General features: G+C 49.1%; 1 protein-coding gene across 1 annotated transcript in view; it reads left to right on the top strand.

The window, feature by feature from the left end:
- ODF2 (outer dense fiber of sperm tails 2) overlaps positions 1–18,786 on the top strand; it is a 48,791-nt gene that overhangs the window by 27,545 nt on the left and 2,460 nt on the right. The window contains 12 exon segments of the mRNA XM_063635769.1: positions 1,060–1,131; positions 2,606–2,677; positions 4,032–4,148; positions 4,795–4,980; positions 5,459–5,568; positions 7,889–8,024; positions 12,405–12,515; positions 12,680–12,784; positions 14,463–14,621; positions 16,008–16,199; positions 16,201–16,265; positions 18,404–18,566. Of these exon segments, the coding sequence (XP_063491839.1) occupies positions 1,060–1,131; positions 2,606–2,677; positions 4,032–4,148; positions 4,795–4,980; positions 5,459–5,568; positions 7,889–8,024; positions 12,405–12,515; positions 12,680–12,784; positions 14,463–14,621; positions 16,008–16,199; positions 16,201–16,265; positions 18,404–18,566 (1,488 nt within the window).

The raw sequence follows: 18,786 nt of genomic DNA, 5'->3' as shown, positions 1-18,786 counted from the left end.
AAATCAAGTAACGGCTGGGCATGGTGGCTCGTGCCTGTAATCCCAGCACTTTGGGAGGCCAAGGCAGGCGGATCACCTGAGGTCAGGAGTTTGAGACCAGCCTGGCCAACATGGTGAAACCCCGTCTCTGCTAAAAATACAAAAATTAGCCAGGCGTGGTGGCAGTTATCTGTAATCCCAGCTACTCGGGAGGCTGAGGCAGCAGAATCGCTTGCACCCGGGAGGCGGAGGTTGCAGTGAGCCGAGATCGTGCCATCGCACTCCATCCTGGGGGACAAGAGTGAGACTTCCTCTCTAAAAAATAAAAAAATTAAAAAAAATTAACACATAAATACAATATGATATTATTTTCCTAAAGTTACACATGAATCCCTTCCCCCTCCCCCACAGACAAACAGTATTTCTCTTGATGCAGCAAAATACTGTTTCATTACAGAGAAACAGTATTTCAATACAGTATTGAATTCTGTACAGTATTTTCAATACAGAGAAATACAGTATTTCTCTGTAGATGCAGAGAAAAAGGATGGGAAGGATACTCCTCAAACTAATAGCAGTAGGGTAGGGTTTGGAGGTGGGTATAGGAGGAACTGTAGCTTTATTAGCATTCACTATTTCATAGTGAGAATATATTCACATTACTTTTCAAATTAGAACTACAGTTTTTTGGGCCAGGTGTGGTGGCTCACACCTGTAATCCCAGCACTTGGGGAGGCCAAAGCAGGCAGATTGTTTGAACCCAGGAGTTCAAGACGAGCCTGGGAAAACAGGGAGACCCTCCAACTCTACAAATAATAATAATGTTTAAAAAGTCGGGCATGGTAGTGCATGCTTGTGGTTCCAGCTACTTGGGAGGCTGAGATGGGAGGATGGCTTGAGCCCCGAAGGACCAGGCTGCAGTGAGCCGTGATTGCACCACTGCACTCCAGCCTGGGCAACAGAGTAAGACTCCTAAAAAAAAAAAAATACAATTTTTGGAAAAGGTAAAGAATCAATAAAATGTAGACATCTGGGTTTATTGCTTAATGACTTGACCTTTTCCTTTGCCTTTGTTTGAAGGATTCTGAAAGACTAATGGAGCAACAAGGAGCACTGCTGAAACGGCTGGCGGAGGCCGACTCAGAGAAAGCGGTAACTAAGGCTGCCCCTATCTACTCTAGTGGGTACAGGTGGCAAGAGCGTCGTTCCACTACAAAGTGTAGAGGTGCTTGGATCAAGGCAGGAGGGCTGGAGCATTTCGCTGGGTCTTAGTTTCATGATCTGTAAAATGGGCTGATGTCCCTCTGTCATGCTGGTTCTGATAGGCTTGTCTAGTTAGTTACTTGAGACCTTGAGCCACAAAGCTGGACACCAACATAGGGAGGGTAATAATGATGTTGAATCTGTAAATCATCCGTGTCTGTTAAAGCTGGATTTCCATCAAATTTGTATTATGGATTCAAAGCCATCAAAAAGCACACACCTTTGGACTCAGTAATCCTAATTCTAGGAATCTCTCCCAAAGCAGCATATTCCAACGTCTGTTCATGGAACCCTAAGTTCCTCAAGATGTTAATGAGTGGAAGAAACCAAAGGGGAGGTTCCATAGCCAGTAAAATTTGGGAAACCATAGGCTGGCCTGAGCATGAAGTTCAACAGCTTCTTCCGAGACTTTTTTGAAGTGTCTGCTGTATTAATACTTTTGTAAGTCTCCAAGAGAGGGGAGGGAGATGGAGGTCCAGTTTCCCAAGTTGTGGCCTGTGGCCTCTGATGCTTAGTCGAGGAAGGAGTGGAGATGCAGCAAGCTCGGCGATAATGCCTAAACCTGCATTCCCAGCTCAAGAACCCTTGTTAAGTTATGATATACCTCAGTGACTTGAAACGTCAAGCAGCTCTTTCAAAAGGTACAGAAGATTTAATCACATTGTGGTAAACATGAGATTTTAGGCTATGGAACAAAGTAGGCATATGACTTTTTATTTTAACAGGGTGCTGAGCATATGAGTGTTAATGTGCATTAACAGTGGTTATCTCTGCATGGGGGGTTACAGGGTTTCTTTGGAGGACTTTTTTTGGTGTGTTCTCAATGTTTTCTACAATTAACATTGCTGTTCTTAAATTGCAAAATAAATACATGTTTATTTTTGTTTTGTTTTGTTTTTTTTTTTGAGACAGAGTCTCGCTCTGTCACCCAGGCTGGAGTGCAGTGGCACAATCTCGGCTCACTGCAAGCTCCGCCTCCTGGGTTCACGCCATTCTCCTGCCTCAGCCTCTCCGAGTAGCTGGGACTACAGGCGCCCACCACCACGCCCGGCTAATTTTTTTGTATTTTTAGTAGAGACGGGGTTTCACCGTGGTCTTGATCTCCTGACCTCGTGATCCGCCCACCTCAGCCTCCCAAAGTGCTGGGATTACAAGCGTGAGCCACCGCGCCCGGCCCATGTTCATTGTTTAAAAAAAATGTTTTAATACATATGTTAGGTGCTTCCTACCAGGATCTCTGACATGGGCCAATGTATGTAGGACCTTGGGCCCCAGTGGCCAGGCACTCACAAGTCTCTCTCCTCCCTGGGCCGGGCTTCTTTGCCCTTCCCAGGGGCACCTAACAGCCTGTGTTCTCTCCCAGCGCCTGCTGTTACTGCTGCAAGACAAGGACAAAGAGGTGGAAGAGCTCCTTCAGGAAATACAATGTGAGAAGGTATTGTCTCCAGCAGTTGTGTTTGTTTTTTTTTTTTTTTTTAAGACGGAGTCTCGCTCTGTCGCCAGGCTGGAGTGCACTGGTGGGATCTCAGCTCACTGCAACCTCTGCCTCCCGGGTTCGAGCGATTCTCCTGCCTCAACCTCCTGAGTAGCTAGGACTACGGGTGCGCGCCACCACGCCCAGCTTATTTTTGCTTTTTTAGTAGAGATGAGGTTTCACCGTGTTGGCCAGGATGGTCTTGATCTCTTGACCTCGTGATCTGCCTGCCTCGGCCTCCCAAAGTGCTGGGATTACAGGCATGAGCCACTGTGCCCAGCTTCAGTTGTGCATTTTTATGAGCCAGTAGAATATAATAGTTATGCAGAGAGCTGGGTTCAAATCCTGCCTTTGGGCCGGGTGCAGTAGCTCATGTCTGGCACTTTTTCCAGACCAGCCTAGGCCACTCCCTAGCACTTTGGGAGGCCAATGCAGGAGGATTGATTGAGGCCAGGAGTTTGAGACTGTCCTGGGCAACACAGGGAGACCCCATCTCTACAAAATAAAAATAAAAATTGAAAAATCAGCCAGGTGTGGCGGCATGAACCAGTAGTTCCAGCTACTCTGGATGCTGAGATGGGAGGACCACTTGAGCCTGGGAGACTGAGGCTGCAATGAGTCATGGTCACGCCACTGCACTCCAGCCTTGGCAACAGATACCCAGTCTCAAAAAAAAAAAAAAAATTGGCCGTTCGCGGTGGCTCATGCTTGTAATCCCAGCACTTGGGAGGCCAAGGCGGGCAGATCACGAGGTCAGGAGATCGAGACCACGATGAAACCCCGTCTCTACTAAAAATACAAAAAATTAGGTGGACGTGGTGGCGGGCGCCTGTAGTCCCAGCTACTCGGAGAGGCTGAGGCAGGAGAATGGCGTGAACCCGGGAGGCGGAGCTTGCAGTGAGCCGAGATTGCGCCACTGCACTCCAGCCTGGGCGACAGAGCGAGACTTCGTCTCAAAAAAAAAAAAAAAAATTATTGACCACGCACGGTGGTTCACGCCTGTAATTCCAGCAATTTGGGAGGCCGAGGCAGGTGGATCACTTGAGGTCAGGATATCGAGACCAGTCTGGCCAACATGGTGAATCCCTGTCTCTACTAAAAATACAAAAAACTAGCCGGTTTGATGGCACATGCCTGTAACCCCACCTACTCAGGAGGCTGAGGTGGGAGAATCGCTGGAGCCCAAGAGGTGGAGGTTGCAGTGAGCCGAGATTGTGCCACTGCACTCCAGCCTGGGAAACAGAGCGAGACTCCGTATGAAAATAAAAAAACAAACAAAAATTGTGCCTCCATCACTTTTTCTGTCTCTCCACAGGCTCAAGCAAAGACAGCCTCTGAGCTTTCTAAATCCATGGAGTCCATGCGTGGGCATTTGCAGGCACAGCTTCGGTCCAAAGAGGCTGAGAACAGTCGCCTGTGCATGCAGATCAAGGTACCTATTGGCCCTACAAGTGGAGAAAGAGGAGGCAAGGGCCTGCCAATTTGATGGTAGTGGCCTGGCCCAGATATCACACTCAGGAAGTGTGCCTCCAAAGGTTTCTGAGGCAGCTGATGACAAAATACTCAGGCCTCAGAGACATTCAAGGACAGTGGCAAGAGCAATGGACAGAGACCCAGGAGGTGTTGGGCATTCTTCCCAACAGTGACAAGGTTGCGTGCCATGCCTCCGGGCCTATCACTTAATCCCCTAGGCCCTCAGTTCTCCTAATTACCCAAGGGAAAGGGATGGTGTCTTTGTAGCCCAGGGGTCCTCTGAGGTCATATGTCTGCTGAGTGACCAACGAACTATCTCTGACCACAAGGCTGGGAGTTCAGGGAAGGATTCCAGAGCAGTTCTGACCTAATATCAAGACCCCATGAGCTGAGAGATCCAAGGAGGTGTCGTGGGGAGCTGGGAGGGACTGTGTCTCTAGTCTGAGTTAGGGGAGCCTCTCACACAGCTGAGCACTTTTTTCTGTCTTCCTCGTTTCCTCTTTGCTCTTGCCTTTTCCTCCCTTTCTCCTTCACCCTCTGCTTTGCCTTCCCACAACCTCCTTGTCTCTCTTCTCCCTCTCTGTCTCACCCCTTCCCCCTTCCAGAATTTGGAGCGCAGCGGGAATCAGCACAAGGCAGAAGTGGAGGCCATCATGGAGCAGCTGAAGGAGTTGAAGCAGAAGGGAGACCGAGACAAAGAGAGCTTGAAGAAGGCCATCCGAGCCCAGAAGGAGCGAGCCGAGAAGAGCGAGGAGTACGCTGAGCAGCTGCATGTGCAACTCGCCGACAAGGTCGCAGGCCTGGGGTGCCCAGCTCCTCACCTGCCCTGAGGAGGGCTGGGTGATGGCAGATGGGTGGTCGGCCAGATGGGTAGCTGGGAGGGGTGGGTGGATGAGGGATGGTAGTGGTCGAAAGGATAGATGGCTGGGGAGGAGGGAGAGGGAGTTAAGGGGATCAAATGGGTAAAAGCTGGATGGGTGGGTGGCTGGAGATGATTGCAGGCTTTGTAGGAGAGTTCAGCCACATCAACTTTGTGGGTGAGAATGATGGTTAAGGAAGGATTTACAAACAGGATGCATTTGATTGCCAGAAATCTGGGAGCACTAGCTGGGCTCCCACTGTCACTCCCAGCACCCTCTAGAAAGGTGAATTCCAGAGTGAGGTTTAGGTTACCAGGGTGAGAAACCACCTAGGATGAGCCCGCTCCCAGCTCCTGGCAGCCTCAGCACTGACACTAGGCTGACAGGCCCTGTTGTCCCATGTTCCCAGGATCTTTATGTCGCTGAAGCTTTATCCACTCTGGAGTCCTGGAGGAGCCGCTACAACCAAGTTGTAAAAGACAAGGGAGACCTCGAGCTGGAAATTATTGTCCTGAATGAGTATGTCTTAGAGTAGGAGAGGGAACGTGGGGCTGTTGAGGGACTCGCATGTGCAGGTGGGAGGAGCCTGGTGGCTCAGGGAAGGCCACGTGACTGCTGTTTGTACTCTCCGGGTTGGGGGCTGCACTGGGATGCGATGTGGGCAGCCCTGAGCTGGGCTTTCTGGTTGGAGCTGGGGTGCAAGCTCTGGCCCTAGTCTTCGGGTCCTACCCTACTGTCAGGCGCTGGGTAGGGGCCGGGTCTCTCTGGTCACAGAGGTGTGGGTCTGACTTCAGCACCTGGGCCTGAGCCTGTCCCCAGTCTACACAGCATTTGAAATGGGCACCCTGGTGTCCTCATTCCTATTCTTCGGGAATGGGGCAGATGGTGACCCAAGTGTCTTCTCTCTGTTGTCTGCCCAGGGACAGCAGCTGTTTGCCAGTGCCTGCCAGTCAGTAGGTCAGTGGTATGGCAAGGGAGTAGGGGGCAAAAGTGGCCCCAAGTTGCAAGTGACCAAGCTGACACCTTTCTTGTCACTGGTGAACTGTGAGCAGTGACCATTCCATCATTCTCATTTGTTCCTTCATTTATTGGAAAAACATGTATTGAGCGTCTACCATATACCAAGCTGCTGTGTGCTGGCCATCAGGGTTATAGCAGTAAGAAGACAAATGCATTCCCTGCCCTCTACTCTGTAGAGGAGATAGGGCTACAAGAGGCATGGACTCCCTGGACTAAGGATAGGTCATGGGGAAGCTCATTTAATCTCCCAGGTCAGGAAAGTCTCTTACTATATTCAACTCAACTTAGCAAACATGTTCTGAGAACCCGCTATGTGCCAGGCTCTATGCCAGCTGCTGTCCTTAGGAGAGGGGAGGGGTCAGGGACAAGATGTCTTGAAGTCTGAACTGGGTTTTTAAGTGTGAGTAGGAGTTTGCCAGGTAAACTGGAGTTGCCGGCAAACTGATGTGTTTGCTTGGGCCTAGTCAGTGTTCAGTGGTGTACTGTAATTGGTCAATACTGAGAGCACATATTGTGCAAAGGTTTTTTGATGGGTCTGTGGTCAAGATAGAGAAGTAAGCACCTGTGACCCAGGGCTTCTCTTGAGGCCACAGTCTCTGCTCTTTGACTGATGATAGCCTTGCTGAGTGACTTAGGGAGCAGCAGGGAGCAGAAGGGACTGGGGGTGGGGCAGGCAGCTGGCTCCTAAATTGGCATCTTTCTCTCTATTTGTGCCTTTTTTCCACACCACACTCATTGCCGTTCCTGCCTGTGCTAGGTGGGTGTCCATCTGTGAATGAGCCAGTCATGGCACCAGCCCCCTGCTGGGGTCACAAAAGCCCAGGGTGCTCAGTGCCCTGCTGGAGTGGAATGCCTGGGTGATAATCCCTGACCACCACCAGCCTGGGAGTCTAGGAAGGGATTCCAGAAGAGTCTGTCCTAACCAAGACCTGATAGGAAGAGAGATTCAGGGAGGTGTCGTAGAGAGTTGGGAATCATGTCCCTGGTCCTTGCCTTCAAAGAGTGTCTTGGCCTTATGAGAGGATCAAGATGGGTACACATCCCTCTCTCACTCTCTATTTTTTTTTTTTTTTTTTTTTGAGACGGAGTCTTGCTCTGTCACCCAGGCTGGAGTGCAGTGGCGCGATCTCGGCTCACTGCAAGCTCCGCCTCCCGGGTTCACACCATTCTCCTGCCTCAGCCTCTCCGAGTAGCTGGGACTACAGGCGCCCGCCACCACGCCCGGCTAATTTTTTGTATTTTTGGTAGAGACGGGGTTTCACCGTGGTCTCGATCTCCTGACCTCGTGATCCGCCCGCCTTGGCCTCCCAAAGTGCTGGGATTACAAGCGTGAGCCACTGCGCCCGGCCCATTTTTTTTTTTTTTTTTTTTTTTTTAATGGAGACAAGGTCTTGCTCTTTCACCTAGGCTATAGTGCAGTGGCACCAGCATAGCTCACTGCAACCTTCAACTGCTGGGCTCAAGCAGTCCTCCCACCTTGGCCTCCCAAAGCACTGGGATTACAGGTGTGAGCCGCCACACCCAGCCACACTTCTCTTAATAAGTCATTGCTTATTGTTGAATTGTAGATGGTATCTTGGAGGGGGAGGTATGGGAGACACATCTTAACGGACGTGTTCGGAGGTAGGACAGGCATGGGAGTGCCACAGCAGCAATGCCGAGGCAGGGCAGCAGAGTTGCTTCTCAGTGTGGAGACTGGGGAGCAGGCAGGCAGTATGTCGAGTGATGAGAACACTTGGTCCCACCACACAATGACCTGGGTTCTTTAGAACCTGTATAATTGATTCTCTCTGTCTGCTTTCACTTTGTGATCTTCCAGCCGGGTAACAGATCTCGTAAACCAACAACAAACCTTGGAGGAGAAGATGCGGGAAGACCGGGATAGCCTGGTGGAGAAACTACACCGTCAGACTGCTGAGTATTCCGCATTCAAGCTGGAGAATGAGAGGCTGAAGGTTCGCAGTGAGAGCTGGGGACCAGTCAGCTGGGTGGGGCCCATCGAGCTGATGACAGGTCTTGTCTTAAGTGGGTCTGGGGGCATCTTGACTAAGAGGGAGTCAGAAAAGCCTGGATTTGACCAGGCATGGTGGCTTAGGCCTGTAATCCCAGCACTTTGGGAGGCCAAGGCAGGTGGATCACTTGAGCATAGGAGTTCAAGACCATCCTGGGCAACATGGTGAAATACTGTCTCTACAAAACATACAAAAAGTAGCCAGGTGTGGAGGCATGCGCCTGTAGTCCCAGCTACTCAGGAGGCTGAGTTGGGAGAATCGCTTGAGGCTGGGAGGTTGAGGCTGCGGTGATTGCACCACTGCACTCTATCCTGGAAAACAGAGAGACTCTGTGTCAAAAAAAAAAAAAGCCTGGATTCAAGTCCTTTCTCTGCTGCTTCCTGGCTGTAGGACCTGAGTGAAAAACATTCCATGCCTCTTCCTTAGGTAGAGGAAATGAGGTCCTTGTGAGAGTGTGGTAACGCATGTGATATGCCTAACATGGTGCACTCAGCCTGCGCACATGAGATAGAACTCACTTTAAGGTTAACATGGGCTCTCCTGGGGGCCTGCTGGGCCCCTTCACAGGCATTAATTCTCACTTAAACTGTCCAACCTGCCAGTAACGTGATGATTATCTCCATTTGAAATGAGAAAAAGGGGCCGGGTGCGGTGGCTTACATCTGTAATCCCAGCACTTTGGGAGGCCGAGGCGGGTGGATCACCTGAGGTCAGGAGTTCAAGACCAGCCTGGCCAACATAGCAAAACCCCGTCTCTACTAAAAATACAAAAAAAATTAGCTGGGCATGGTGGCGTGTGCCTGTAATCTCAGCTACTCGGGAGGCTGAGGCAGGAGAATTGCTTGAGCCCGGGAAGCAGAGGTTGCAGTGAGCTGAGATCGCACCACTGCACTCCAGCCTGGGCAACAGAGCAAGACTCTGTCTCAAACGAAAAGAAATGAGAATAAGGAAACTGAGGCTGAGAGAGAGGTCAAGTTTCTTGCCAATATTTTGCCCCAGGAAGTATCGGAGTTGAGATTGGAACCCGAGTCTGACTCTGGAGCCCTAGCTGTTAACTCACCATACCCGCTTCCAGCCTGCCAGGGGTGAGAGGCACCTGAGCAGAGGTTGACATTTCAGAGACAGGTTTTATCTTGCTTTTTTGTTGATCTGGGCAATAACATCTAGCTTTATTTTTTCACTGATTTTGTTTTTTCTTGTTAAGATTGATTTTAAGGGAGAATAACATGGGGAAAAATACACAGATCCTAGAATTTTCATAAAGTGAATATACTCTGTCCATCAGTCACTCTGACTGAACCTTGCCTGCACCCTAGTGACCTTTCTTGTTACTAATAGCCCTGTAAAGGTAACTGCTAGCCCATCTCCTGTCACCACAAATTAGTTGCCTGCTTTTAACTTTAGAGATTTGAATAGTTTGAATATCCTTGGGCCTGGCTTCTACTCCACAAGTTTGTTGAGTCAGCCCCATTGTTTGTAGCAGTTTATTCATCCTCAGCGCTCTAGGGTATGCCGTTATATGAACACACCACAGTATATTTGTCTATTCTACTGTCAGTGGACATTTGGGTGTCCCTAGTGTTGCTGTGAACATCTTTGTATGTCTTTAGGTGTACACATTTGGTGCGTCTTTATTGTTTATATACCTTGAAGTAGAATTGCCAGGTCATCACTGGGGTGTGCATAAGTCTATATTTGGTAGATGTCACTGAATAGTAAAGTGTGTCACTGAGTAGTAGTTACTGGCAGATGTTACTGAATAGTAAAGTAGTTGAACAAATCTCCACACCTGTCAGTGGTGAGTAAAAGGATAACAGTTGCTCCTTGCCTCCTTGGCAACGCTTGGTAGCTTGGTATTGTCTATTTTATGTCAGCTATTCCGGTGGGAGTGTAGTAGTATCTCATTTGTACAGTGCAATTGTCGGATAAATTAAAAGTAACATGCACGTCTTAACAGTTACTTAGGAGGCCAGCTATGGTGGCTCACACCTGTAATCTCAATGCAAGAGGACTGCTTGAGGCCAGGAGTTCTTTTTTTTTTTTTTTTTTTTTTTTTTTTTTTTTTTTTTTTTTTTTGAGACGGAGTCTCGCTCTGTCGCCCAGGCTGGAGTGCAGTGGCGCAATCTCGGCTCACTGCAAGCTCCGCCTCCCGGGTTCACGCCATTCTCCTGCCTCAGCCTCTCCGAGTAGCTGGGACTACAGGCGCCCGCCACCACGCCCGGCTAATTTTTTGTATTTTTAGTAGAGACAGGGTTTCACCGTGGTCTCGATCTCCTGACCTCGTGATCCGCCCACCTCGGCCTCCCAAAGTGCTGGGATTACAAGCGTGAGCCACCGCGCCCGGCCGAGGCCAGGAGTTCTAGACCAGCCTGGGCAACCCCAGCAAGACCCCATCTCTACAAAATTTTAAAAGCCAACAGTTATTTAGGGGATTAGTTATAGTATGGTGCATCTGTATAGCATATTACAGTGTGGCCATTCAAAATGATGTTTGTAGAAGTATATTTTCCTAGTATAATTTTTTTTTTTTTTATTGAGACGGAGTCTTGCTCTGTTGCCCAGGCTGGAGTGAAGTGGCACGATCTCAGCTCACTGCAACCTCCACCTCCCAGGATAAAGTGATTCTCCTGCCTCAGCCTCCCAAGTAGCTGCTGGGATTACAGGCGTCCGCCACCATGCCCAGCTAATTTTTTGTATTTTTAGTAGAGACAGGGTTTCACCACATTGGCCAGGCTGGTCTTGAACTTCTGACCTCAGGTGATTCACCTGCCTTGGCCTCCCAAAGTGTTGGGATTACAGTCGTGAGCCACCACACCTGGCCTTTCCTAGTAGAATTATAAAAGTTAAATATGCTCATAGTAAAAATTCAAAACATTACAGAAATGTGATGTAGACGTGAAGATCTCTGCTAGCCATGAACATATATTTTTCTAGATTTTCCCCCAGTACTAACATATCAAGCACAGACACATCCACTCATCCATCTGTTATTCTGTCACTTTTCTGATTTAACTATATTTACGGACATCTGTTAAGGTAGGTTTTTTGAGCTTTATCTCTCCTTTAAGTGACTACTACTTATTTTTTTCATTTCATACACCATGATTTATGAACAGTATTTGGGTTATAGGAAGATGAGTATTTGGGTTATAGGAAGACATTTATTTATTTATTTATTTTTATTTATTTTTTTAAATTTCCCACCTGCATTATAAGTTGAGAGGACATTTATTGACTTGAGAGAAGTACACAGCATAATTTTTTTTTTTTTTTTTTTTTTTTTGAGACAGAGTCTCACTCTGTCACCCAGGCTGGAGTGCAGTGGTGCAATCTCAGCTTGCTGCAACCTCCACCTCCCAGGTTCAAGCGATTCTTCTGCCTCAGCCTCCCAAGTAGCTGGGACTACAGGCACACGCCAGCACGTCCGGCTGATTTTTGTATTTTTAGTAGAGACGAGGTTTTACCATATTGGCCAGGCTGGTCTCAAACTCCTGACCTCGTGGTCCGCCCACCTTGGACTCCCAAAGTGCTGGGATTACAGGTGTGAGCCACCACATCCGGCCCACAACATATGTTAATTTAAAAAGTGTGTTACGGCTGGATGTGGTGGCTCATGCCTATAATCCCAGCACTTTGGGAGGCCAAGGTGGGCGGATCACTTGAGGTCAGGAGTTTGAGATCAGCCTGGCCATCATGGTAAAACCCCATCTCTACCAAAAATATAAAAAATTAGCCGGGTGTGGTGGTGTGTGCCTGTAATCCCAGCTACTCTGGAGGCTGAGGCAGGAGAATAGCTTGAACCTGGGAGGCGGAGGTTGCACTGAGCCGAGGTTGTGCCTTTGCACTCCAGCCTGGGCGACAGAGCGAGACTCCATCCCCAAAAAAATAAACAAATAAAAAGTATGTTACATACAACCTGGCAGATCCCATGGCAGAGAAAAAGTATGTTACATAGCAGTGAGTATAGTATAGTCTCATTCTTTTTGACAGAAACGAAAAAGTTATGCAGCTATAGATACATAGCCATATCCCAAGTCATTAAGCATTAGGATTAGTGTGTCTTGGTTTTATCCCCATTTTCTTTAATGATTATATATTGCTTTTGGATTAAGAAAAAACAGAAGTCATTTATTTGCATTTCTATTCACTTGAGGTGGTAACGTTAGGAGTCTTACCTGCTTCTCCATGCTTCTCTCAGGGAAAGTGCTTTGTGGGTTAGAGTAGGGGGTCTTTCCTTTGCAGGTTCTTTGGATAGAGTTGAGGGTAGGAGGTCCACCTGATGCAGAACCTTCCTGTGGGTTACCCATGAGCCATCCCTTGCAGGCCAGCTTTGCTCCAATGGAGGACAAACTCAACCAGGCACACCTTGAGGTCCAGCAGCTGAAGGCCTCAGTGAAGAACTATGAGGGGATGATTGACAATTATAAGAGTCAGGTAGGCCTCACTGGGGCCCTGGCCCTTCTGAACAGTGCCCACCCTGCCCCCATCAGACTGGGAGCTCCCTACCAGGCCACTCCCAGGAAGGGCTGGGTATGGAAGATGGTTTTCACCAAAACGTGGCTCTCCCTAAGATGAACCACAGTGTTGTTGGTCCCTAGGTGATGAAGACCAGATTGGAGGCTGATGAAGTAGCTGCCCAGCTAGAACGCTGTGACAAAGAGAACAAGATCCTTAAAGATGAGATGAACAAAGAGATTGAGGCGGTACTGCTTTCCTTCCTTGCTTTCTTCTCCTACCCAATTCCATATCTAACTCAATGTCTGTGAGTCTGTTCCCCTTGTTTGCCTTTGACCCTACCTGATTTGGGCAACAAAGGTGACCTCATTTTCTCATTGGTGGGCTCATCCACTCTACCCTGTGCCTCTCTTTCCTTTGTCTCTTTCTTGTCTCCTCTCTTCTCTCTCTCATGCTGCTGCTTTGTCTTTTCTCTTGGTTTTCTTCTACCTCCTTTTCAATTTTCTTAAAATAACAACAACAACAACAAAACTATCCTGGCCGGGCACAGTCTCTCACACCTGTAATCCCAGCACTTTGGGAGACTGAGGCAGGCAGGTCAACTGAGGTTGGGAGTTCAAGACCAGCCTGACCAACATGGTGAAACCCCCGTCTCTACTAAAAATACAAAATTAGCTGGGCCTGGTGGCGCATGCCTGTAGTCCCAGCTACTCGGGAGCTACCCGGGAGGTGGAGGTTGCGGTGAGTCGTCATTGCGCCACTACCCTCCAGCCTGGGCAACAAGAGTAAAACTCTGTCTCAAAACAAAACAAAACAAAAAACAAAAAACCTCATGCTTGGAACATCCAAGTAGACAGAAATCTACAGTTATGCCAGGTCTTTGGCATGCCTATTTCATTCTATATGGTGTCCTTATTTTGTACCAGCCAGAAAATATGTCTCCCATCCTCTTCCCAAAGAGCCTTATTCTTCTACAGATGGTTTGGCTGATTACAGCAGGGGGATTATCTTAATGGTTACCTTGGAGATGGGCTGAGTCCAGGCTCAGCCACTAATTTGTTTCATAACCTTGAGCAAGTCAAGCCCCTCTCTGGTCCTCAGTCTCTGTGTTAAGTACAAGGATGGACTTAAACCAGATATTTCTCACCTTTCCTTCTGACCTGTAGCATTGTGACTGCTTTCCTAGGGGCTTTAGAGTTAGACTTTTTAAATTTATTTTATTTTTTTTGAGACAGAGTCTTCTGTGTCACCCAGGCTGGAGTGCAGTGGCCCAGGCTGGAGTGCAGTGGCGTGATCTCAGCTCACTGCAACCTCCACCTCCCGGGTTCAAGTGATTCTCCTGCCTCAGCATCCCAAGTAGCTGGGACTGCAGGCGTGTGCCACCATTCCCAGCTAATTTTTGTATTTTTAGTAGAGACGGTTTCACCATGTTGGCCAGGGTGGTGTCGAACTCCTGACCTCAAATGATCTGCCCCCCTTGGCTTTCCAGAGTGCTAAGATTACAGGTGTGAGCCACTGCGCCTGGCCTGGAGTTAGACTAGACTTTAATCCTGTGTTTACCAGTTTTTAGCTGAATGACCTTGGGCAAATGACTTAGCTCTCTTGATCCTTACTATACTTATGGGGGGACAGCATCACCTGTTTTACAAGTTGTCTGAATTAAATGAGCAAGTGTGCAGAGAGCCCTTGGTACAATGCCTGGGTCTTGGTGTTTACTGTGTGGTTGCCATTGTTACTGGATAACTAAATGAATGGCAAGCCACCTACTCAACGGCCAGCGGGGAGTGTAGGCCACACTTCTGCTGTGGATTTTGCAGGATCCTCCACTGGGGACTGTGTCAGCCCTGCCCTAACTCTAAAGGACTCTGCCTGGCTCCACTAGGAGCCAGGCCTTTCCCAACTGTGGGTCTTTCCTTCCTGCTTCAGGCACGAAGGCAGTTCCAGTCTCAGCTGGCTGACCTGCAGCAGCTCCCTGACATCCTGAAGATCACGGAGGCAAAGCTGGCAGAGTGCCAAGACCAACTGCAGGGCTATGAGCGGAAGAACATCGACCTCACAGCCATCATATCAGACCTGCGCAGCCGGGTAAGGGACTGGCAGAAAGGGTCCCACGAACTGACCCGAGCAGGGGCCCGAATACCAAGATGAGCTGCACGCCCCCCAAGGAAGGACTACTTCCTTTTCCTTGGCTGCCGCTTTTTAAAAGGAGTGAGCTATCATCAGTGCTGTGAAATAAAAGTCTGGTGTGCCAAATGCCATGTGTTTGCACAAAGTGATTGTAGTTATAGGAGCCGTCACTTGCCTGGAGTCACTGGGCCCTCCTGCTGTTGCCCCCACCCAAGACTGCTGCCTCTGCCTGCCTCTGCCTGTGTGCTCTGTAGCTGTCCTCAGCTCCACACCCACAGCTGGGAGATGCCAGCAGACACCGAGCTGTAGAATTTCTTTTTTTCTTTCTCTTGCTTTAGCTGCTTCTCCTGACTCTTAACACATTCACTGCCTGAGATTCTGTCCTGAAAGAAGCAAGCAGTCCCTTTCTCCCAGAAGCAGTCTGTCTCTGGGTTACTGGAACCATGCCTACTGCCTACAGTGTCCAAGAAATTATATACCACTCATTTGCAGCGTGACCTTGGGCAAGGCCCCTTCCCCACTCTTGACGTGTGTACTTGTGATAATTAGAAAAGGGGCTACCATTTTTTGAGCACCTCTTCTGTGTTCCTGCATTCTCTCATTTAATTCCATCAGGAACTTTGTGAGGTGCATGTGTTATTTTCCCCATTTTACAGAAAGCAGCCCAAGGCACAGAGAGGAGAAGTAATTCCTTACCATCACAGAGCTAGTACTTAGTAAGCAGGGATTGGAACCCAGCCAGCTCTGTCTGGTTCCCAAGCCCATGTTCTCAGTACTGTAACCTTACATTGCCTGCCTTCTCCGTTGAACCTGAGCGTTCTCAGGGCCTTTGAGCCCTGATAGCTGAGGCTTCTGCATAAAACAGCCCTCTGGGTAAATTCTCAAACTTGCCAACTCGAAAGGATTGACAGATTTCCTGTTGTTTTGCCAGCACTTGCCCCCAGTTAAGAGGAGGTTGAGATCAATAGTACCAGCAACATAACAGGTAAAGCTCTGTGGTTGGTTTGTATGGGCCAGTTAGCCCTGCCAGCTGTTTCTGCCTTCTGACGTCTGTCCTGGATCCTAGCTGGGCCTCTCTGAGTGGCCTCCCCTGATCGAGAAAGCATCTTCGTCATTCTTTAGCATCAAACCTGGTTTCTCCCAGTGTGGGGAGAGCCTTTTGTCTTTGGAGTTGGGCCTAACCTGTCCCTGCTGTCCTTTCTCCTCTAGGTTGTGCGTTGAGACTTGGACGCCTGCTGAGGGCACTGTGCCCCTTTCCTGGGTGTGGACAACAGGTCATAGGGAAAGGGGAGGGCTCTAGCGGGAAATTCCTTTGTAAACCAGTCTGTGTTCCTGTCATTTTAGATCGAACACCAGGGGGACAAGCTGGAGATGGCGAGAGAGAAACATCAGGCTTCCCAGAAGGAAAATAAACAGCTGAGTCTGAAGGTGGATGAACTGGAGAGGTTAGAGGCACTTGGTCCCATCTCTGTCCTCTTCCTAGGACCTGAGACTTTCAGCCACTTAGCTATTTTTTGCTTAGTGTGCGGAAGTGTTTGAGGGACTCGAGGCCCTGGAAGGTACTAGGCAGACCTCAGAGGAAAAGCTGCTTCCATTTCAGTGGTAAGCATTGTGAGAGAGAGCAAGGGGGCCTCTCAGCCTGGGGAGACACTCCGTGACAGCATGACCAGGATCAGCTCACCTGTAGGCACCACCTGTCCCAAAAGGCATGCCTGGTCCAGGGATGCCAGCAGGGCCCAGTTTGAATGGAGCAGCCAGTATACTGTGGTGGGGGCACTTCCCCACTCTTTTCTGCCCTTTCTTGCCAGTCACCCTTCCCAAGACCTTTCCGATCTGACCCTTCTTTGTTATTTACGGATTGTTGGAGGCAGTCAGAGGTGAAGGGTACAACTTTGGGAATCAGAAGCCCTGGCCTTGGGGCTCAGCTCTGCCACTTACCAGCATTGTGATCTTGAGCAAACCATTTAATTCCTTTGAAGCTCAATTTCCTCCTTTTGAGGAAAGGGTCAAGGTAGAGTTTATCTGTCTGTCTGTCTGTCTGTCTATCTATCTATTATCTCACTCTGTCACCCAGGCTGGAGTGCAGTGGTGCAATCTCAGCTCGCTGCAACCTCTACCTCCTGGGCTCAAGCAATTCTCCTGCCACAACCTCCCAAGTAGCTGGGACTACAGGTGTACGCCACCACGCCTGGCTAATTTTTGTATTTTTTGTAGAGATGGGGTTTCGCCATGTTGCCCAGGCTGGTCCTGAACTCCTGGGTTCAAGTGATCCACCCACGCAGGCCTCCTAGAGCGCTGGGAGTACAGGCGGGAGCCACCACACCTGGCTGATAATAATCTTTTCATGGTGGTGGTGTGAGTCTTCAATGATATAATCCTGGTAAAGGTCCTAGCATGTTACCTGGCATAGAGAAGCGCTCAATATAGCTTAGCATATATTATTAGTTAGCTGGTATTATCCCAGTTTTAAATATGAGGAAACTGAACTTGGGGAGGAGTTAAGTGACTTTCCCAGCATCACACTGTTGGTAACTGGCAAAGCATGACTTAGACCCGTGACTGTCTTCCTCGAGAGCTTCTATGAGCATCTGTAAGAGGTGGGCAAGAGGCCGGGCATGGTGTCTCACGCCTGTAATCCCAGCACTTTGGGAGTCCGAGGCAGGCGGATCACGAGGTCAGGAGATCAAGACCATCCTGGCTAACACGGTGAAATTCCGTCTCTACTAAAAAAAAAAAAAAAAAAAAAAAAGAAAATATATATATATATATATATATATATATATATATATATATATAAAATTAGCCGGGCGCGGTGGCAGGCACCTGTAGTCCCAGCTACTCGGGAGGCTGAGGCAGGAGAATGGCGTGAACCTGGGAGGCAGAGCTTGCAGTGAACTGAGATAGCACCACTGCACTCTGGCCTGGGCGAAAGAGTGAGACTCTCCATCTCAAAAAAAAAAAAAAAAAAAAAAAAAAGAGGTGGGCAAGAGTCCTCCAGCCCTGGTCCCAGCCTTAGTTTCAGAGGTGAAGGTTCCTGAGGTCCTAGGAGGCCCTAAGTGCCCCAGGTGGCCAGTGCACTTGGAAGGAGGCTACAACCAAGTGGGCTCCTTCCAGGCTCCACCTCTGCTCTGCCCTGCTGGCCTTGGAAATGGCAGCTAGATCCCGCAGGCCCTGCAGAGCTCCTTAAATTGGAAGGCGTCCTGGAAGTGCACTGAGGACAGTGTGTGTATATCGGGATGGCCATAGCTGCCCTATGGCTGGTCACACAAGATGTTGAGTGGTGTAGCTGAAGTCCCTTTGCTGTGGGAGGCAGCAGTGAACAACAGAAGTTGAGGGCTTAGGTTTTGGTTACAGACTTGCTAGCTGTGCTGACTTCAGGCCAATGAATTCCCCTCTCTGAGGCTCAATTTCTTCATCTCTAAAGTGGGGATAACGATGGTACCATTTTCCTGAGCTGCAAGTTGCTGTGTTCCATGTGATGCTGTCCACACTTAACAAAGCCCGCGGTCAGTCTCTGCTTGCGTTCCCACCCTTCGCTCTGTTCTCTAACCAGTTGCTCCAGCTGCACAGTTCTTTGGCCGCCTTGCTGATCTGCAGATTTCTTTGGCTTATTCCTGTGGCTCCTTGGAGATTCTTGGCATGATGAGATCCCCAGTCCAGGAGAGGCTGGCAGCCCCCTGGCGGGGTGGAACATGACAAGTTGGGGTATGCCCAGGATCTGATTGAGTGCTTTCACCTAGGAAACTGGAGGCGACCAGTGCCCAGAATATCGAGTTCCTACAGGTGATTGCCAAGAGGGAGGAGGCAATCCACCAGTCCCAGCTGCGGCTGGAGGAGAAAACACGGGAATGCGGGACCCTGGCAAGGCAGTTGGAGAGCACCATTGAAGATGCGAGGAGGCAGGTCAGTCCCGATTTCATGAGTGACTAGCTCTGTGACCTTGGGCAAATCACCTAACCTCTCAGCCTATTTCTCCATCTGAAAAATGGGCACACAGTAGTACCCGCTTCATGAATTAGTTGTAAGGATCACATTTTCATTGTAGAGGGCTCAGCACTTGATATCTGATGATTGCTCATTTACTCACTACCCTCTTGAGCCTCACATAGGCTTACCACATCTT

The sequence above is a fragment of the Symphalangus syndactylus genome, chromosome 3 (genome assembly GCF_028878055.3).
Source record: "Symphalangus syndactylus isolate Jambi chromosome 3, NHGRI_mSymSyn1-v2.1_pri, whole genome shotgun sequence".
NCBI lineage: Eukaryota > Metazoa > Chordata > Mammalia > Primates > Hylobatidae > Symphalangus > Symphalangus syndactylus.
Note: the sequence above shows the minus strand (reverse complement) of the source record. Positions and strands in the feature narration are given on the sequence as shown.